This window comes from Diprion similis, chromosome 2 (assembly GCF_021155765.1).
Source record: "Diprion similis isolate iyDipSimi1 chromosome 2, iyDipSimi1.1, whole genome shotgun sequence".
In the NCBI taxonomy this organism is placed as follows: domain Eukaryota; kingdom Metazoa; phylum Arthropoda; class Insecta; order Hymenoptera; family Diprionidae; genus Diprion; species Diprion similis.
In genome coordinates this window covers 15,366,656-15,388,430 of record NC_060106.1, presented here as the reverse complement: position 1 = coordinate 15,388,430, position 21,775 = coordinate 15,366,656, and the positions used below count along the sequence as shown (strand labels likewise).

General features: G+C 41.5%; 4 protein-coding genes across 4 annotated transcripts; 2 read left to right on the top strand and 2 right to left on the bottom strand.

The window, feature by feature from the left end:
- Positions 1-2,799: 2,799 nt before the first annotated feature.
- LOC124411733 (endocuticle structural glycoprotein SgAbd-2-like) lies at positions 2,800-3,453 on the bottom strand. Its single transcript, XM_046891077.1, has one exon. It carries the CDS (start codon positions 3,397-3,399, stop codon positions 2,986-2,988), a length of 414 nt encoding a protein of 137 aa, XP_046747033.1. The 5' UTR covers positions 3,400-3,453; the 3' UTR covers positions 2,800-2,985.
- Positions 3,454-6,177: 2,724 nt separating this feature from the next.
- LOC124411584 (cuticle protein CP14.6-like) lies at positions 6,178-8,805 on the bottom strand. Its single transcript, XM_046890798.1, has 4 exons — positions 8,653-8,805; positions 7,647-7,780; positions 7,275-7,552; positions 6,178-6,644 (listed from the first exon to the last, which is right to left on the bottom strand). Exons 1-4 carry the CDS (start codon positions 8,788-8,790, stop codon positions 6,640-6,642), a joined length of 555 nt encoding a protein of 184 aa, XP_046746754.1. The 5' UTR covers positions 8,791-8,805; the 3' UTR covers positions 6,178-6,639.
- Positions 8,806-16,734: 7,929 nt separating this feature from the next.
- On the top strand, positions 16,735-17,705 carry LOC124411591 (endocuticle structural glycoprotein SgAbd-1-like). Its single transcript, XM_046890809.1, has 2 exons — positions 16,735-16,890; positions 17,072-17,705. Exons 1-2 carry the CDS (start codon positions 16,876-16,878, stop codon positions 17,540-17,542), a joined length of 486 nt encoding a protein of 161 aa, XP_046746765.1. The 5' UTR covers positions 16,735-16,875; the 3' UTR covers positions 17,543-17,705.
- A 2,782-nt stretch (positions 17,706-20,487) lies between these two features.
- Positions 20,488-21,340, top strand: LOC124411605 (endocuticle structural protein SgAbd-6-like). The gene is made up of 2 exons (XM_046890832.1): positions 20,488-20,618; positions 20,757-21,340. Exons 1-2 carry the CDS (start codon positions 20,607-20,609, stop codon positions 21,147-21,149), a joined length of 405 nt encoding a protein of 134 aa, XP_046746788.1. The 5' UTR covers positions 20,488-20,606; the 3' UTR covers positions 21,150-21,340.
- Positions 21,341-21,775: the final 435 nt, after the last annotated feature.

Genomic DNA, 21,775 nt, shown 5'->3' with positions numbered 1-21,775 from the left:
TTGTGCCATTGAATATTATCCATGCGTAACTCGAATTTTATTTTTACCGCGATCCCCGCGGATTATACGCGAGGTTTGAATACGTTAATTGTTCAATAATTAGCTAATAACGCCGGCATCTCACTGATGGAGTCATTAACTTGGTGAAATTGAGGCGCCTTTCTGTCTTAACAATTCACAAATGGCACCGGCAATTCGACCGCCATGGTCATCAATCAGAGTTTCAAGAACAAAACGATACAACTTAGATACATTTGTTTATAATAATATTCAATAATCGTTCATTTCACAACGTTAATTGGTATAAAAATTTTCACCGGGAACCTAAAACTTTCCCTTGGAAGTGGATTATTCTTCAGGAGGGTGGGCAGCGATCCAATCAAGACATCGTCGAACGGGTTCTGGTACTTCTTCATGTTGTGGTTGCGTGGAAAGGTCGGCTCCCTGAACATTGGCACCATTCTCGTCCGCGATCGGCAACGAGTCCAGCTTAGTACCATCCGCCGTGGTTCAGGGGGATAGAACCACCTTGGCCTCGTCCTTTTGCTCTGTTTTCAAGTCAGCAATCCCGGTCGCAGTTTCAAATTCAGTCCCGGGAAAACGGGAAAGGGGTTCTTCCGGTTTATCAATAGAAAGGGGATAAGGATACAAATCAGCCGAGCTTGCGACCGAAGCTACGACGACAATTACAAGAGTTGTTAGAAGGACGCTGTTCATGATGATTCACCTGCAGCAATGGAATGAGAAGACAGTTCTGGGTTATTCTCTACTTAATTTTTTGCTCTCGTACAAATAAGATTCCAAAGATCACCAGCCTGACCGTGATTTGTTATTTATATCTATCGCAGCTTGACTGCCTAGACCAAAGATGCCATTTATCTATTACAGGTGCTAGTCGGGACGTTAGAAGCAATAGCTGGAAGTGATGGCTGTGTCCTGGTGGCACCCGGCTTTTATAGGCGGTCCCGAATCTCGTCGCAGGACTTGTCATGTTAATCGGAATATTAACGAACGCATGGCGTGATACTGGTTCATGTAAATTACGGTAATCAAACGGCCCCTCCCTGCTGTATGGGATCAGTAACTTCGCGATTCCTGGTTTGTGCAGTATGAGAAATACCGTTTATTTCGAAGGTGATGAATTTAATTTAAAAATATCAGTCCTTGGCAACGAGGACGAAATGGAATCCGACTCGAAAGGGAAATTAATCAACTTTCTGTCAATTTTTACCTGGTTATAAATTACGACGCATCATTCATTTGACGTGTCTTTGAGTAAAAAAGTTCCGTTCTACGTTTGTTCAAGGAATTAACGCATCTAAAATGACAACATTTGTAGTTTTGCATTTAACAAAAAAGTTAATTACGCTGAATCGCTTTCCCATGGAAAATAGGGTTTAAATTCCCAGCCTCCTAATTCCACGAAATACTTGGATGACTATTGATTTCAAATATCGAACATCGTTTCTTTTTCTGTTTTCATTTCATACGAAAGTATTCCACTCATCGAAAATTTGATTCGTTCTGCAGAATCTGATTTCGAAAAAACGAGAGGCTGACACTGGCAAATACGAGTAAGTCGGAGTTGTGTAAGATTTGGACTATCCACGATTTATGGCGATTGTACTTTCTCAAAGATCTTGAGAATGTTCGAGGAAACGTTGAGCAATTAGTTGGTAGATGAAGGTTTCTCGATTCCGAAGAGCGTAAATTCTCGATTCATACTTCAGAATAATCGCTATTAAAACTGATTAAAGGTATCTTAATGTCCATAATTGATGAAAAGACGTAACATTTAACTTCAGAAATACGCTTTGGGTCTACGCCGAAGACACAAGTACCCGATTGCGCACTTAATAATTACTTGGCAGTATAACTGAGTCTGCTTGACTTATTCCCCCCTCGATCGTTTCTGGTCTCCGAACGCAGTTATTACGAGCACGTCTTTCAAAAGCAGACGATACAATGAAGAGTAACCAATCCTGAAATTATCGACTCGTATAATATAAAGCATTCATCTACCTACATTCGAGCTATAGATAAACCTAAGGGTGTAAAATCGAAGTTGGGTAATTGCGTCTAATTCCTAGACTGAAATTGAAGTACAGCTTAAGACGCGGAGCATAAAGTTGGCGAGTAGGCATAATTTCGGTGGGGCTCAGATGCGCTCGGTAATTGACTCCCGTACTTATTATACCTGAAAAGAAGTTTTCGTACATATCCTAACGACGAGTGGTCACTAATTAGCATTAGTGAAACTGGCATAAAACGTTGCATAGTCCGTAGCTAATATGGGCGTGGACCGACTACTTGGTCGTTCTAAAGCATCTCTCGTTATACAAAAAGTAAAACTGAGTAATAACTATAAACACTAAACAACCAGAGAACAGCTGGCGATAAAGAGCACGAAAAGAGGAGTCTGTGATCAGGAAGGTTCTTGATTTCAATCTACCGAATACCAGCTAATAAAAGGCTTGCTAAGTTTGAATTCAGCTATAAGCTCAAAGTATAGCGATTATTAATCTTTCTAGCATATTCGTCTACGATGATCGATTTCAATCGATACACAATCGATTCGATAACAATGGTACTGTCTCAACGTTGTCACGTAACAAAACCACAATGTCGTTCAAATTACGACGTCAAGAGATGAAACGATGAGTTCCAATACGAGAAAGATGGACAAATGAAACGGGTGATTGTCCGATCGAATTATATCAAAGGATATATATTCGAGCATTTGTGCGAGAGTCGAGTACAAGTGTGCTTAATATACAGTGAAAGTAAAATGATGTTGTATTCTATGTCAAAAGAGAATTTATTCACAGGCAATTAACATACGAAATGTGTGTATTTGTGTAGGTGTGTGTGTGTTTTTGTGTAAGTATAGGTGTGAGTGTGTAGTTAACACAGGTATTGAGAGTAGTCATCGGGTTAAAAATTGACTGGGCTTCATCGTTGGAGCTTCTGCCGTCGTGGAGGTTCTTACTGGAGCTTGGGTTGGGACTCCTCGTTGGGGTGAGCTTTGTTCCAGTCCAAGCTGCGCTGGATTGCCAAAGGAATTTCTGGTGCTGGTGGGGCGACTGGGAGGTGGGTTCCCTGGAATTGGACACCTTCGGGTCCGGCCAGCCATTTTAGTTCGACGGGGGTGCCGTCCGGGGCGGTCCACCTGGCAGAACCCTCAATGACTTGGGCTTCGTCCTTCTGGCCAGCGTTGACCAGGTATCCTTTCTCTTCCTGTGAGATTCCGTTGCCAGTCTCGAATCCCGATTTGAAGGATCCGTCAACGTTGTTCTCCTGGAATTGGCTCAAGATGGGGACTTCCTTCTCCAATTCTCGGACCGCGGCAGCCGAAGCTCCGGCGATCAGGGCGAAGAGAGCGATTACGAATGTGTTCATGTTTGTTGAGTAAAGCGTACTGAGCACTGAGAACGACTGATACCTTCCATCGCAGACCAGCAACCTTTTATACCCAAACTTTGGTAGATTAAACTACACGCACACATAAACGCACACGGTCAAGCCTGTAAATGTCACCGAATATTTCTACGGACGAGTATACGAGACGAGGCAGACAGCTCCCCACTTATTCGATGCCCATTTCGTTTAGGAAATAAAAAGACGATGAAGAAGATGAAAGGAAAAAAAGCGTCCAACTTATATCGATTGAAGATCGCCGATTCCACAACCACCTGGTGAGGTGGTTCATTAGTTCATCCAATACTATATCCAGCGGCAAGCTATCTCGCGCTGAAGAATGCAACCCATGTCCGAATCGAAAGTTAAATCTTTTTTCATGGCCAGCTGTCTGGAGCAAATCAGTAACGTAACTCTCGCTTTTCAGTCACCGATGTGAGTGAGTAGTATAGAGCTATTCTCTAATCCATTGATCGCCGTAGGGAGTAATATATTGTGATATCACGTTTTCTGTAATCCGTTCCCAATTGCTTCTAAAGGCACTAATCGAGAATCGCTCGTCGAAACCGGTTCGGCAGCGTTGCTAGAAAAAAAAAACTAGTAAAAGATAATCGAACCTGTAACGCACTCCGGATCCTCTATCTTCTTTGTTGAGTTTAACAGCGATGCAAATTGCACTATACCAAAGAAAAAAAAAGAACAAAACAGAAAATGTCTGCTATGGCGCAGAGTGAGGTATCTGGAAATTTGGCAATTATAATACTCTTCGCTTAGCCTGGCGAGTCGTCAAATTAACTTATGCTCACGTCATCGACAAGTTTCCGAAGCAGCGTGGCTTGCGGTTTCCGAAATTGTCAGGGCGTGGCCTCGGTGCGTTACATGAGACCTTAACGATCAAGATTTCAGCCTTTTACTCTCCGCGGTTGCTGTACTCGCAGGAGCTCTTGGCATCAATGAACAGTACTGGAAGGAGAGTAAGATCAAGATCAAGATCACGACCAAGGCAGGCGTGGTTGTAAGTAGCGTTCTCCGATAAATCATCGATCGTTTCGTAACGAAATTGTAGGTCGGAGAAATGTAGCATCGTTGGTTGTACTGGCGTGTTATACGAGTAACGTCGGTCGTTTGTTTCGTCAGAACTATTTATATCTCAAGTTTCCGATCCAACTTGCAGTGAATGTGCTTGAATAGCTGAGCCATCGGATACCTAGACGAGCGGATGGTACTTTCTAGTGGAAGAATCTTGAGGTACTTCCACGAACCTCTAGGCATACGATGAATGTACCAGAAGTACACGTTACTCTTCGTATATTTTCATCTTCGATTTCTCTTCTACTTTCCGTGTCTAAACTTATAGACTTGGACCTCAAGGCTGATGAGCCTCACGACCCGACGACACTTGATTAAAATTTAAGTAGCTAATTTATTATGCAATTTTAGGTCTGCATTACAGAAGGCGTCAAGGCTATTCGCGAATCGAACCTTTTCGTGCGATCGAGGGTGAACCGGTTCTGAGGCTGATAATTGTTGGTCGGACCGATTATCATAATGTGTAAACGATTCCTCAACGAAAGTCGTACATCAGCTATAGCCAAACGTCAAAAACCGCATGGCGAAAATTAATATCTAACCGTTACTACTTCCTGGACGATGCTTGCCGATATTTGTTTCTCGTTTGGCAGGCTGAATTAACCGTTCCCAGTAATCATACCTTCGGCAAAAAATGAGCATCAGACAGATGCGCGCACGAACAAAGGATGCTCCATAAAAAACGTGCTCTCATTATATCTTCATTACAGAACTTGCCGTGTCTTTCGAGAATTGCATTGTAACTTGAATACTGCCGATTGAATGAATCGCTTAAATTTTATCCGAAGAAGTGTCTTCCAGGGAAAAAAATTCAGGGATTTCTCACTAACAATCTAGGCAGATTTAACTTGAAGATTATGCTGGTTTTCTGATAAATGCAAGCAAACACACTAAATTTGGGTGACCAAAAGTATAAGGATTTTTTTATCGATTAAGGTGAAGGATTGCTTGCATGGTCGCGGCCAGTCGTAGAAATTTATAATTATATAAACAGATATGCTGAAAATATCTAGGATTGCGAGGCATTGAAATATGTCAAGAAAAAAGACCATCCTTTTACCGTCCACCTTTAAAATGGTGAATCTCAAACCTGACACTTGAATTCCGAAGGTAAGCCGCATTTTTCGATGACCAAATCGTTTCCTATCCTATATATTATTAATATATTCGTCTCATCTATCAGTTTTGGTCCGATCTTCACCTCAGTTTTTGAATGTCAGCCGAAGCCGCCGTTCGACGTGTGTTTCGTAAGGTATGTATGTATGTATTTAATCAGAGGTTTTTTTCAACAACTGTCAGACGTCGATGGATTATTTTTTGGTCGATGAGAAGATGATCTACTGAAAATTTCAAAACACCCAAGTATTCGAACGTTGAATATTGATATGCCCTGATAACCTTCATACTACTTTGATTTAAAATAATGTTCATTCTCATTAGACGAAAGCCCAGTGTATAATTTTTCAGCATTTGCACGTAGATGATTTTTTTTTAGCCGATACCTTATTCATTATTGCGGAAGAATTCCCCGCGCTTGTCTTATACAAATTATGATGTGAATAATCATTAACCATGATCATGAATTATTCATGAAATCTAAAATAATGTCAATGCCGAAATTCCCACAAGATTTTTCCAATTCGAATAAGACTGATGAAAATCACGAACCTCTTAAGCTTTGAGTATATCCTTTATTTATTTACATGTAAAAAATCACAATCTAGTAGCACTTGTAACGTGTACAGCGCGTCGGTACACCACCATATTGCATGAACCAGTGTACTTGCACAGGCACGTAATTTTAATGAACGCAAAACCTGGGCCCGGGCCACGTTCAATTCATGTTTGCGGTCGAGTTCACGTTGACACATTATACAATTAGTATTACGATTGGGTACGAGTAGTTTTTTTAGTGTCTATTTTTTTCACGTGTGTGTTTTTTTCTATAAAAATAGCGTTATGGTGAGAAAATTACATGCGTGTAACTGGCTTGCTTTGTTATTTGTATTCTATAGTTAATATGAAACCTAGATCTATTTTTGTAGACATGTCCAAGGATTGAATCGGTTGTGTCCGCGGCTAGGTTGACATTTGCTTTAGGTCTGGTCCTGTTCGATCAATGTAGGCTTCAGTTTATCCTGAAGAAACAGAGAAAAATAGAAATTACAAAATTTTCTTCGGCACATTTTTCATTGTCAAGTATGTCTAACTTAATATGCATCGCTGGAAGATTATCGAAAGCGCCATGTCTGTACTGAAACCTCCCAGAAAACCAGTTATCGAAGAGAATTATGTAACAGGTTTACTAGCCGGTCCCATAAACGTGGCGAAGCCTGTATTATTAGAACTCCAGGCAATTACTGTGAATTCCTGGTTGATATTCCGGGGAACGTCAGTACAACGAAGGTGAAACTAGAAAAACAGGTTTTAAAATCTTTCAGATCCTGATTCGACGTTTGAACGTACTCTTGGGAAGATCACACGCCCAACGAAATCGAAACTTCCTCTCCTACGGCATACAACATTCGTCTACTGGTTTAAGCTGCTCATGAAAGTGAGGAGAATAATCTCGGAATCCACTTAAACTTTAATCCATCCATTAGAATTCAGATAGCGAACTGACTCTGAGGTGACCTTTCCATTGGATCATAATCGCAGGATCTCAGATAATCCTCCAAGTTTTAAGGTCTACCGGAGAAGGAACTCGATAATTCATGAATTGGTTAAAAACAGTCCCGTCACCGATTCGTGACGGAGTAAAAGTTCACCTCTTGGGGGCGGTCTGCCTTGGCCGCCGTCTTCTTCTTCAGGGTGAGCCGCGTTCCATTCAAGAGCCCGGAGGATCTCTGGGGGAATTGGAGGTGCCGTTGGGATGTGAGAACCCTGAGGTTGGAAGCCGTTTTCGTCAGCGATGTAGGTGATGCTCACTTGCTGGCCGTCCGGTGCCGTGTACGAGTCGGCGCCCTGGACCACCACAGGAGTTTCACTGTCGACTTGCTTCGGCTGGCCCGACTCTTGGTGGCTAATGCCGTTGCTGGTCTCGAAGCTGCAAAGTGAATTATCGCCGTCAGTCCCAACGTCGTACTTCTGAATTTGGTGACGGGGAGTATCGACAAGTTTAACCATGAAGTTTCACTTACTTGTTCACGTAGTTCCCATCGAAATTGACTTCTAGTTGTTGGGCGGTGATGACAGCATCCTTATCCGATCCACCGGTGGGACGTTGTGGCGCCCCGAAGATTCGCGTCGCACATAGTGCGACGACCACCAGCACCTTCAAGTCAATTCAACATTCATGATAGTCTTGTCAACGGTAATTTGTCGAAAACTTGTTGTTCCAAGTACAACGGAACGCAAGTGACTACTCGAACCGCGGAAAAGATTTTACGATGGTTCGAACACCACGAACTATTGGCGTAATGAGCCCGTTTCCAAGGTGTCGTTTCTACAATTGGTGTCAGTTATTTTTTTCTGAGCTCCTTGTGGCGCGCTGCTTGACGGCGTTACGTTAGACGAGACCAGATTGTGCAATGCAAACTGACGGTTAGGCGTATTAACATAGTGAGGATGATTAGGCCATCTTACCGAGGAAGATTGCAGACATTGGACTACAGCCCTTTCGCGAATGAGATATTTGGTGAGGTCAAACGCAGGGTGAATTGGATCTTGATTTCAGTTTTATTTTAGGCCATGAAATGAATCGTTTGTGCAAGATTTGGAGGAACCGAGTTACGTTTTCATGGTCACTTAACGCTCGTATCGTACCGTTAATTACTTCGCAATGACACTTAAGTTCGCACTTAAAGGCAAAGCAAACTTTGTGAGTGTTGTTCAGTGTTGAAGCCGATGCTAAGAGTGGCAAACACGAAACCAGGAAGCAGTTTCATGGGCATTTTCAAGCTAATTGCGTCGCGATCATGTTTTTTCTGTTCAAGTATCGGAACACGTTAAGACGGATTTTGAACGGTCGGTAGAAGCGTTGTAGAACTAAAAGAGCCACGATAGCTGTAGAAAGAATATTTTACATGGTCTCCAAAGAACGTGCCTCAGATTCGGGATAATTTTTCGCGTTCAAACTACTTAGTTTTCCTTTCTGGATCATCACAATTGAAAGAGTATATGCACAGTGGTTTTAGCAGGACTTACCTGAACAGTGTACATAATACCGTAGTATCTTAGTATGAAGGACTCGAGTTGCAGTTGGTTTTGTACTTGTGATTCTTGTTCGCAGCGAAGGCTCTTATATACGCTGGCTATGCAACTTGTTGCAGTGAAAGGGGTCATCCCTGCCGCTGCATAATGCACTCCTTCTGACCGACGCATCATCGAACTGATGCACTTCGAACCCGCGAAATCTCGCTTGAAATCATTTGACCGCTAAGTTCAACGGCACAAAGCTTTCGCTCGGACTCATCGTTGGGCCAGGACCCGAAACGAGGGTCCTAGTGCCGAATGACGAGCAAGTTAGAAGGCATATTTCGAAGAAACTATCGATCTTCATAACGCAGCAGTGGAGAGGATGCCTGCTGGCATCATCATTGACAATAGAATGCTGACGTTTATCGCTGAAAACGCAATGTCTAGGTCAAACTGTTTCAATGGTGGCCAGTTGCTCAGGGTATGGATCATCCAATCGCAGTTACGAGCCTCAGTCAGCCTTGAACTCTCATCCTTCGCCCTACGCTTACTTTACGTTTGCAGTATCGAAGCCGTGATGTCCCTAATTCACTTTACCACAGGCTCTAGGATTTCAGGATTGAACAAAGGATTGCAGATGAATTCCAACGTGATTTGACCATCGCAAAGATCACCTAGAGTCTGATGGTTTGAAGAGGTATATACTTATTACTTATACATAACTGGATGAAAAATCCTGTGAGAGTTTGATAATATGAGATTAGCTGCAAGTTCCATTCTGTTTCGCAAGCAAACATCTGCTGCAAGTCAGTACATTTTACATTTTACGGTCGCATCTTTCGTCCCTGCGATTTATGTCTCAATAGGCGCTGGTCCATTAGGATGCAAACTCATTTTGCAGGGGACTGTACCGCCATTATGAACGAATCATATTGCCACTAAGCTGCACTAAGAGTAGAGTAGCCGGTATGAGTGGTACGACTTTGCAAAACGATGCACAGCTGCTTGGCAGCCAAGTGCCGGCGGACGGATGGCTTCGCCATCCCGTATTCGTCCTTTAGAGTTGCATGTCGAGTTGCATAATCATATTTAATAACTGCACTGAAGTGCGGTGGATACCTGTCTTCGTCGGTTGATGCAGCTTCGCAGTTAACACACGAGGATGAATCTCAACTCTCGCCATAAGTCTGAAATTTCATCGATAGAAACCGCCGACGTAGTTATAATCTGTTTCTCTTTTACAGTCGTTTAACGATCGGATAAATTTCATGCATTTACCGAAATCGTGACGTTAGTTTAATTCTCTGTTTTTAAATTTCGCGAAATTTGAGACGCCGAGATATTCTGATGCAATGCATGCGAGCTCGCGTGATTTTTCGACAATTATGCATGGATAGGGGGGTGAGAGTAAGCCTTCGAAGAAAATTACGCTCTCGAGGTTATTTTGTAGTAACGTGGGTGGGCGTTTATCGCTGCGGATTTAATACGCGGTGTGTAACTCAAGTGCTGAAAATATTTTCTGCTCGGAGGTAAAATGTTGATTGCGCAACGTCTAGTGCAAATAACTAACCTTTATCCCTTCCCAGAGCTTGTCCCTGTCACGATGGCACGCCTAGAAAACAATCCATCCAGACTCATCTTCTTGCTCGGAATAATTCTTCTTTCTCTTTACCTTGTCATGCGATTCTTAAAGTCATGCAGGTAATTCGTGGCAAGAAATCCACGCGACTCGACTTCGTTTTAGCGATCGCGATTCGATTATTCTTGTTTTCAAAAGCACACTTCCATTTGGTTCACCGCTTCCGTTTGCTTCCAAGGCTTTTCCGCCTCTTATCAAAAATACTTAATGTCAACCACGATTACATATGGGATGTGCAGAAACCAACTAGATGGATGATTATTCATGAAAAAAGACCTTCACATTCCAATTATAAGGAAGCGATGAAAATTATTAATTTGTTCAGATATAAATCAAGATTACTGAAGTGTTTTATTGCGACATCTATCTTACGATACCCTTTAACACAGTAAGAAAGAAAGAAAGAAAGAATGAAGGAATAAAAAACTAAAAATCTTGAGGCCGTATAATTTAACGAACTCCACCAATGGAAGACGAAGTGTGAATAACTAACGCGTATGGTGATTTTTCATGTTTATCATCGTAGTTATGTACGGTAATAATCGTCAATTACAGATGTTATTAATTGAATCTGTGGGCGATTCTTTCACCTCAAGGTTTCTTTCACCGAAACGGAAACGAGAAAACTTTCGACTTCACCTGTACTCTAAACCTGCATGTATAAGACGTGCATGACTAACATCCGCCTCTTGATGGTTTTATGAAATATTATACGTCATCTATACACGATTGTATAAGGTCGCGGCTGCAGCATCGACGGAAAAATCATCAGCGATTTTAAATAAAAATTAAAGTGGTCGAGTTAATTTATGCGCTGGATGCGTCTATACTCCGAGAGGTAAATGGCAGATGCTGAATCGACTCGTTGCCACGTTCTACCGCGAGGGAAATCATCTTCGCAAATACGCGACCAGCTCCAGGGCGTCGTCGTTGCGGAATGCACGGATGAAATTACGCTGACATAGATGCGTTTGCCCATTGATTTCCAATTTTCATTACGATTTGACTCGTCAATTATTCGACGTTGTACATAGTCACCGTCTTTCTTGAAAATCCTAATATTAAGGAACTCATCGTTAGCATTGATTGACATTAAATTTTCTAGCTGTAGCCAAAAAGACACGTGTCGGCTTAAGTTCAGAATAAAATCGCACGCAATAGATGTACCACGTATTTCGCTGGACACGAATGTCCTTCGGCACTAAAACAAATCTCCACGGGGCACATTTGTTCACCATATACACAGACATGTGGTACCGAACAGTCGAGTGGAAAAGCAAATAACTTACGTCATTGTCTGTCCGAAGCGTAGTTCAAGAAATTATCAACACCGAAAGAAATTTAAGTCTATAACAGGTACGTAACAATTATTGTATAAGTAGGTAAGTATACTAATGGACTGCAACCTCAGAGTCAGCTCAAGTTACAGTACGATAATTGCTGTTTCGAGCGCTCAAATGTGTTCCAGATTTTTATGTGCTTAGGGAACTCGGAAAAGTCTTTTCTGTTTTAATAGGGGTGCAAGTTTACCAAAAACATCGAATTTCTCGACCTCAAATTCGTCGTTCGCGAATTTACTTACCGTCTGAGATTTATGCGTACTTTAATACATTGGTCAAAGTTCAAAAACTTCTACTGATTGAATCGTTTTACGGTCGTAGTCACATTCCACAGAAATTTCCTTACCACCATTGTTGCAATATTATGCAAGCTGCGTAATCTGAATGCTGATTTGAAATACGCAAAGGAAACTAGGATTTCGATACTGCAGTTTCAGGAAGAGTTTTCTCGCTTTGTGTTTATGCAATATTTATAGATTACGCGAACTCTCTGTTCACTTGTAAAATTAATTCAGCGTACAACAGTCACATGTAGTTCATTGTCCGCTTACGACAATACGCTTGACTGGAAATTGAATTTTAAACACATTATAATGGCTCGAGGTCCGTTTTACCAGTCATTTTATTACCGGTACGTGCAGCCGTTCAGCTGGCCACAACTCTATAACAATTAAGCATGTTTTCAAAAAAATATTATTTTACAAGAATTTCAACAGATACTTTATTTTTAGAACATCCATCCAATATTCATCCCACGTACATGTGACGTAACAAAAAAGTGTAGGTACTTACGGACCATTGGTCCCTCGTGGTTCTTTAACCATAATCACTAACGAGTAACGAAGTAACAGAATATATTTCTAGCTTTCGATGGTCACGTGTGAGTGGAAAATTTTCTCGCTACTTATGCAAAATGCCTGTGTAGCCTGGATTTTGTTTGCGAAAGTTGCAGAAACACACGGAATGCTTCTAAATATTTCATTCGATTTGGAATCGGGTTCACACAATTGCGACACGAGAGCGAAATGTTCATATCGATGCGTGATCGAAGGTCACCGACAAGGCATTGTCTCCAGGGATTCTGCGTCGGATGACTGACGCAATTTTCCTCTGTGATGTTCACCCAGTGACGATGCAAAAACTTGGTATTTCCGTCGGAGTGGATCACACCCTACGGCAGAAATATAACGAAGCAGCGAAAGCCTTGTCGAGGTGCATCAAACTTGCAAATTCGCGTCCCAATTCCGCGCACGTTACACGCCTTCAGTGATTGCATAATAAAAAATGTCCCCCAGTAGGCGGTACGAACAAACATTGACAGTATTCTCCAGCAGCGAAGCAAATTTGACATCCGAATTCTCGCACGTTCCCAAAAATCTTTTGCAATCCTTCTCGAACACTTATGATTCCCTAGTAAAACTGCAATTTGGAATATTTTCGCAAGCCCAACGGCACTTTTATGAAATATTTATCATCTCCGTAAGCGGTAAAAGCTTCGTGCGATGAAGAGTTAGGATGCAGTAATCAGGGGAAAAGTTGTTTCAACTATTTTCGCAGGGAGGTGTGAAGACTTCGGAAAATTCGAGGCAGGTACCCAGAGATAATGGCACGTCGCGTTAGAGACGTTCGTGAAAGGTTAGTCAACGAGTTTCGAGGATGTATATACGCGGTGTAAAACAAATGCCACCGTCGTCCCATACGAACGCGAGTCTGCCCATTGTTCTCTTCTTCTCCTCCAGCTCTCTGCCCTTCCGCGTAGACTCCATTCATCCTGATCCTTTTGCTGTGCACGATCCTACAATAAGCGGAGCAATTCGAGAGAATCATCAGTGTAGGTATGCTGCACAACAGGGTTCGTTACTTTGACCCAGAATTCCATGGAGCTGGTACTTCATTCAGCCAATGACGTCATGGGTTCTCAGATTCATTAGTCCAAGTACCGTGTACCATGCGAGACGCTTTCATTTGCCAAGCGCATAACTCTATTATCGAATAAGCCCATCACCTTAAACACAAGAGGCTGTGTAATAGCCGACAATTTACTGCAGGCTATGATGATAGAAAAATAGCAGACGAACGTGTTCATTTGCATCGGCTAAAAGTTTCTACTCGATATTTAATATAGCCCTTTAACAATTTTGGTCTTGTGAAATTCTCTTTGATCATGCGAAATTGCCCTTCACTTACAGCGTTCAATGCGTATACCATCGAAATTCTTCACCAGCTCACTCTTCGATGATTTCAAGCATGAGAATTAAGAATTATAAAAAATTGACAGGGTGGGTTGACTGTGCAGTCAAGTCTGCGCATAAATTATCCCATCGAACGATTATATCTCTGATATTAAGACTATGAAATTGAATTTTTTTAATGTGAGGTAAAATTGAGATAAACTTTACCTATCGACAATTGGCTTTTCTAGTTGACATGCAGGTGATCCGCAGATGATTAACTCTCGAGAGGCAGGCAGTCTGGTCTAGTTCACCGACACGCGGTTGGCTTCGTTGCGCAATGCGCGGTACATTCACCTCACAGCGTTGTCTCTCGGCCGTTGCCTTTCCTCGTTGGTATTAGCAGTTCTGCCCATGCCTCCACAATATGTACCTACACACATCCCATTCAACATGGATTTGTAACGGTATTAGTGTACTACTTGCAATCTTGCCTGGAAATGGCAGAGCTCGCTCAGACCTTGAGACAGTTCGCTTTCAAGACTAGGTGAACTACTGTTTAACATTGATCCAGATCTGACGGAGGTTATACAATTCCTATCCCGCATAACCGTGAAAGTTACGTCTGTTTACAGCTAGTCAAGATTTTCTTCGCCTATTGATGAGATATTGGAAAGTAGAGGCGGTATCAAGCAGTGTTGGGCACTGATTAATTACAATTCGTAATTAATTACATTGAAGTTATAATGTACATGTGTGATTCGTAAGTGGAATAGAAAAAATACAAATTATATGTTGTACTTTCTAATCAGAAAGAAATGAATTACATATTACATAAGTATTTATAATTAGAAAGAATTAGACCAGAAATTATTCTTGTATTCTGCAATCAGATACTTTACGTTGCTGTAATTAAGAATAAAAATGTAATTTCGAATTTTTAATTGACTAATAATAATTCTGACCGTAACTGGTACATGTCAAGAACGAACACTTTCGTTTGCATGTTATTACTTTTTCAAATGATAAAATTTTTCAAAATTATCGGCTCCAATTGGTATTCGTGAGATTTGGGCAAAAATCGAAGCCTAGCCACAATGAACGGTCTCTTCACAAAGTGCAAGATGATTCAGCAATGCCATTCACGAGATATCACAAGTGACCTACTCATCGTAAAATGCCACAGGTACACAAGGTCGCCAAAAAAGTGGTACCGCAAATGAGGCAAGTTATTCAATATCCGTGGCGACGTGGTTGTAATTTTTTTTAATTTACACACTTTTTCTCGTGTGGTTTTTTCAGGTTGTCAATATTATTATCCTATTATATCAACTAAAAATAAGACTACACGCTCTGGTAAGCGGTTGATTGAAGTACACGAATATGATAATGTTTAATATTTGCTTGACTAATGACATGTCCACGGATTTGCTATTTATGCTACAATGTTGTAGAGCTCGGTAAGATCTCAAGCATCGATTATACGCGAACTGCGTTAAACTCTGGCGAAATCATGAATTTTCAATTTGCCAATTCTTCGTGCATGTTCAATGAAAAATTGCTGATCGTCGCGGGCGACTTGCTCGATAACCAAATTCGCGTTGGCCAACAAATCACAGGGACAGTATATAAAAAAATTGCAGTATTCATTGTTTAAAGTCGATGCGTCAATTTACAGCGACGCATCTAATTTAATTTAATCTATCTCAAGAGTTGTTGTTTGTTTCAAAAAATTTCAACCGAACCCCTAAATAGACTTTCGGTTATTTTGGATGCATTTGAATTTTATATACTGTGAAAAATTTGTGGATTTTCAGAAAATTTACCGTGTACCTTGCATCCCTCGAACCCTGAACCAAATAACGCTATGCATCCTTTATTTCATTAACAATTGTAATTAACCAATTGCTGGAAACATTTAAGCTATAGAATCTTTGTTACGTTGATTTGCTTTATGCTTAGAATCAAATACGACTCGCCAATATTCTCCGGTTTTGAAACCTCTGTAAACTTAGGTTGAAGTGTTATTTATATTTGGCCTCTTCTTCACCCTGAATTAGCAGGTACCTACGAATTTTTTTTTTTTTTTTTTTGCTTATGTGACCGCAATATTGGGATACGTTGCATACGTGCATAATACATCGCGTGTGCATAAGATTAGATCATCACGGGTGCAGCTGAGGCCAGACTTCGTGTTCTTTGTCGGAATACAAATTACGGATTCAAAGAACGAAGTTGATTTCACGAGGTTACTTTTTTTGACTCACATTACTGCTCTATGGTTCTCAGTCACCAACTTCACTTCAAAGTCGCTTCAAGTCACTCATTCATATCGCCTGTTCGTCCTGGTGCAGGATCTAATTGGAGAACTTTCAATCTATTTCATCTACGAATATTGGTTTCAGATAAAACATTGCGTTGGCCCTGTGAACAGTGTAATCTGTAACGATACGTCAGCAGCTGATATCTGTCTGCAAGTGAAAAGATGACAACTGAAAAGATCGAAGTTACTAAATTTTCTAACCAGAACTGTCTGGTCAGTCATGCATTTAAAAATTTTTCACACCAGGTGGTCCGTCGACTTGAATGTGCATTATCAAAATGCATTATTCGTTTGTTTGTAGGATAAGTAAGTGCTGGGGGCAAATTCTTCCTTATCCCTCGGCTGCATATAAATTCGGAGGCCATGCTCAAGGTACCCTCAAAAGTTACTTGACATCCACAAACAAGCTAAGAGAATACTAATGAAGATCGAAAGTCATGAAGTTTATTATCGACACAGCGACTTCGCCGAAATCGTTTGTTAGTTTAGCATACATTATATACGGTACACTATCGCCTGACTTATGCATCGTTTTGTCACGAGAATTATGTGTCTATCATCGTATTTGCTTCAAAAATTAATTCTGAGTTCTGTATTGGTTTAGAGACGAGGTGTTCGCGACAGAGCAATTGGTAAACTAGCAATGGAGAATACCTGATTACAAATCTTACCAGCAGGATTGGTGGGGTGTCGAATTTGCAGTATAAATACTGCGAGAGTATCGTCAAAAGGCAGTAATTGTCCTACCAGCAATCAGCCATGAACACACGTGCAGTAAGTCCTTCTTCCAACATTTTTATTTCAACATCATCAATTAGTCTTCATTCAGTCCTCATCAGGCACCATCAATCCATCCTCTTGTGCCTCCTCGACTGTCTTACATTATCTTCAATGAATTTCCGCACGTTTCGAAGCAATTTACCACTAAAATAAATCACATTCTACCCCCATTCAGGTCCTCGTCTTCTTCGCCCTCGTGGCCAGCATCTCTGCTGCTCCAGCTGCCGACCCAGCTGCCGCTCCAGTTCCTGAACCAGCCTCCCCTGGGTCCGCAGCGCAAAGATCATCCCCTGCAGTTGACCCCAAGGAGCCGATTGCCATCATTAGTCAAGAGGCCGAAGTCAATCCGGACGGAACTTTCGTCAACAAGTACCAAACAGCGAACGGGATTTCCGTATCGGAGGAAAGCAGCTTGAAGACTTTGGAGGAGGGTGAAATTATCCAGGTGGTCAAGGGTTCCATCTCGTATCCTTCCCCCGACGGAACCATCATCGAGACGATCTACACCGCCGATGAGAACGGCTTCCATCCTTCGGGGAGTCATCTTCCCGTCGGCCCAGAGACTCCAGCCTACATCTTGAAGTCCTTGGAATGGTCCGCTGCCCATCCCGAAGAAGACGTCGAGGAGGTTGAGAAGAAACTGTAGAGGTTCTACGCTCCGTCCTCACTCTGGCCAACAGTTTACTCTCCAAACATCTCTGACAGTCTTAACGTTCTGGCTTCTGCGAAGCCACTTCTGTATATTAATCACCTTTTTCACTTGAATAAAGTTTCGCACGCTATTGATTAACAGTATATAACAGAGGAAATTCGCTCAAGTAACCTTACCAGTATCCAAATTAGTACAGCGAAATTGCGTGCGACTGTTTGAGCTCAGAACGGAGCCTTGAATCCTCGTCGTCCAATTGTCTGCTCACCGGTAGCTTATTATCTGCACACGCCTGCACCGAGCGTGAATTTCTCGCAGATTTACGAATGCAAATTCCTTATTGTTCGAGGATCGGAAGTTGCAGTATCCGAGTAGAACGTTTGCGTTGTGCAACTCGTCGTTGGGTTGGCATGATGTTGACACGTCTTGCTTAAGGCGAGATGAACAGGGCGCTGCGTATTCGGGGTAAAAAACAGGTTAAGTAGCAATGAATAATAATAGGCATTTGCTTTACGGCAATTGTTGTTTTCTCCGTTTTTTACCTTTACGCTTGAAGCTTTCGGTACTTCGGATGATTTTCAGCATTTTATCGTACAACGATGAGAAATTTTTTACCAACTTGGCACATTTCCCATTTTTCAATTTTCAAGACACTTAGGAATTTCAATGATCGCAGTTAACGTTTCGGTCTGAAACATGGGTCGTAACAATTTGTGTACGCAGTGATGTAATCCGTCATTATTGCTCTACTCGTGTTACGTGTTATTGTTTAGTTTCATAGTTTTCGTATGCTATTCGTGACGAAATTTCGAACGCGTATTCACTCTCTTCTCGATGAGAGATTGAAAGTTATCCGTAAATCTGTGTCACGAGGATCAACGATTCTCTTACCACTGCCCGAGGAGGTTGTCTGGCACGGTGCCACCATTTTTCTCATTTCTACCCACTCGTCCGTGGAATGTACACTCGTAAGTGTGAAAAACAAGATGGGGCGAAGATTATTAATTTTAGTCGATGCTAACGCACGTCGCGAATAATGCTCGCATCGCCTGAGATGCCAAAATTCAACGAGTAGATCCGCGTATCCTTCTGTATGGAAATGCGAATACTTAGGCATATGCAAGGAATTAATTTCGTCTAGAGTCCTTGGCGATATTCATTACTGCAACTCACGGCCGCGTATGTTTGCAGGCCCGAATAAAAGCGATATCAATTACCAGCTGTTCCCGCATAAAATACGGAATCGCAGACGGCTTACACATTCGCACAATGTACGGACATGCGAATATTGAAACGTGAGTAGATTTCGCAGTCGAGATGCCGGCTCGTGACGAGGTTGAATCCGAACCCGGAGATCTTTCGGAATTCTACGTCTGCTACTGCAGGGTCTTTCCAAAATCTGCGCGAATTATTTATCGGGAAGGTAAAAGGAGCCGAGAACGTATAATTTCCTTTTCGTAATCATTTTCTTTCCAGGTCTCTTCTCGAGAAATCTTTTAGAAGTGTAACACGTAATTTTAATGGTAAACTACTCGTTCGATGCCACGTGGAAAACGATAGTCCAAAACTTAGTTAGCAGCTGTTACTTTTTTTTTTACATGTCTGAAACTGAAACGAACCACGAGATGGAATCACTAAATCAACTCCCAATGCAACACTAAGCTCCAAAGTTCGTAATCTCAGGCTAGTCGCAGGACCCAGTAAAGAACTGTGCTAATTGAATAGATCCACGTGTAATGAACGTTCAATGACTTTTAGTTTCAAAGCCGTGTGTTGGATAAAGTTTTTCCGTTTTTTTTTCCTTGACTGTTTCATACCTTAGCAGTTAAATCGACATTGCGTTTCAAATGATTTTGATGGAATTAGAAGTGTACCCGAATATTTGATCACCGATTAAGCAATACAACTTTTCTCGACCACTTGGATGGAAGTACGATGCTTTAATTCACGATGTGTATCGAAATTGTGATGAGATATGAAATCCAAAACTCTGAAGTCAGTTTTACATAAGCCTTCAAATTCTCATCTAATTTGGTTTTTTATAAATCACTTGCACCTCATTAGGATAGATAAGTGATTGCTGGTTTATAAATATGGGGTGGATGACCTTGTCCATTGATAGTTTACAGATTTTATAGTGTAGCAGGTAATGTGAATAAATTTGATGATGATTTTCTTAAGTGGTCGATCGTTAAATTGAACGGATATGCTATTATTTTCGAACAATTTTCTACGCCTCCTTACTAATATAAATGGAAAATCATAGGTACCACGAAATTTCTTTTTACATATTACATTAAGAGTAATTTGTATTTTTTTAAATCCAGTACAGTTTCGATTGTTTAATTCCCACTGCATCAGTTCAATACACCGCCGCAAAAAATGTGTTACTGCCATCCCATAAATGAATGTATTTCTATAACAATGTACGTACGCAGTACCTACTCTGATATTTGTTGGCTGTTTTGTTATCTGAGAGCCTTTTCGCGCGCGTAACTTAAAATATTTATTTAAAGCAGTAATGAAATAAGTTAGATAAAGATAGATGCTCAAGCCTAAACAACCGATAACTTTTATCGAAATCCGATACAGGAGGCAAAGATTTTCTGTCAAAGTTGTGTAAAATGTAACTCGATGCCATCGCATGTATAATCTTGATATGTGATTAAATTAACAGAAAAAAGGTAAAACAACGTTGTGTAATGAAGTGAATTGAAGGAGATAAAAGCGTCGCATTGCCCGATTGAAACTTGAGCAATGCCAGACGATATCCGCGGTACGGAATGGTACACAAGTATTGATAATAAGTCGGAATATAAAATTCCTTGGAAAGATCCTCGTAGGCAAGGTTATCGGACACCGTGCTTCGGAGTAAATGCACCAGTGTTGGGGTATTCCGACACTCAAGAATGGGGCAATGCTAATTATCACAAGCATTAGAGGAATTAGGGAGCCGCACATTTTGGTGGGGGTTGCCTTATATGAGGCCCTGTCTTGGTGGTTTCAAGCAACACGTCAATAACCAAGTACCCGAGTAACTCATCGAGTGAACACCAGCAGCATGAACACCATCGTGAGTAGAAAAAAAGTGCAAAAATATCAATTTCGCAAAGTTTTTTTCACACACTAAAATTTACAAGTGATTTCAAAGAAATTCGCAACATAACTTCACCTCAAGTGTAAATCAATACCTGTTTCCCCTTTTCCACAGCTTTTCACAATTTTCGCCATAACGGCGGTCGCCGTCGCCGAAAACGCCGACCCGACGGCGACTCCGATCGCCATTCTGAGCCAATCCCAGTCCATCGAGCCCGACGGCAGCTTCAAGTCCGAGTTCAAAACAGCCAACGGGATCTCGGAACAAGTTGAAGGCATGATAAAGAAGATCGCCGACGGGAGCGAAGTCACGGTTGTACGTGGCTCCGTTTCCTGGGTCGACGCCGACGGCTCCACCAAAACGTTCACCTACGTCGCTGACGAAAACGGATACCAGCCCGAGGGTGACTTCCTCCCGACAACCCCGCCGGTTCCTCTGCCCATCGCGAGAGCCATCGAATGGGCCAAGACTCATCCCGACAGCACCACGGTTCAGGGTGAGGAGTGAGGAGTGAGGAGTGAGGCGTCGCCTGGGCAGGAAATCATTCAGTGGATTTACTTCAGTAACATCTAAGTTCATGATTGCTTTTTTTTTTTTTTTTCTTTCTTTTTTCTTATTTTAGACGTTATTCTGTACGTGCCATGTACTAATAATATACCTACCAACTGGTTTCACTAATTTTAAAGTAATAAAAGGTTTTTTTTCTACCAAAAATATGTTTCTACGAATATTGATCTGATCGTTATAAGAACTGTGCTTACCTCGCCTTCCTTTCTTTAAGATTTAATCATCTTTAAGCGTTCAGGGGTCAACTGTTAGTGATGAGCCTCAGATCTTGCAGAAAATAAAAATTCTCGTATTTCTAAAACAGAAGTTACTCGAGCAGTTTAAAATTTTCGATACTCCTTTGCTACTGGGAGACGAATCTTGTTACGCTACTTATGCAACTATCGCCATCGGGTGTTTGTCCTTTTAATTAGCATCGAACTCCGCGTACGAATAGAACGAGTAGCGATAGATGGTAGCTGCTGGAATCTAGGTCAAGATTTATGTTTTCCTAATCAGTGAGGAGAGGGGAAAAAAAAAAAATAATATCAAGAATGGTTAACGAAGTAAACGAAAAAAGGTTCCAA

Excerpts from the sequence above, each read along its gene's own strand:
- LOC124411584 (XM_046890798.1), bottom strand. The coding sequence starts at position 8,790 with ATGACCCCTTTCACTGCAACAAGTTGCATAGCCAGCGTATATAAGAGC. Across the intron at positions 7,781-8,652 it reads GTATTATGTACACTGTTCAG|GTGCTGGTGGTCGTCGCACT; the intron begins GTAAGTCCTGCT and ends ATTGACTTGAAG. Across the intron at positions 7,553-7,646 it reads GATGGGAACTACGTGAACAA|CTTCGAGACCAGCAACGGCA; the intron begins GTAAGTGAAACT and ends TTCACTTTGCAG.
- LOC124411733 (XM_046891077.1), bottom strand. The coding sequence starts at position 3,399 with ATGAACACATTCGTAATCGCTCTCTTCGCCCTGATCGCCGGAGCTTCG.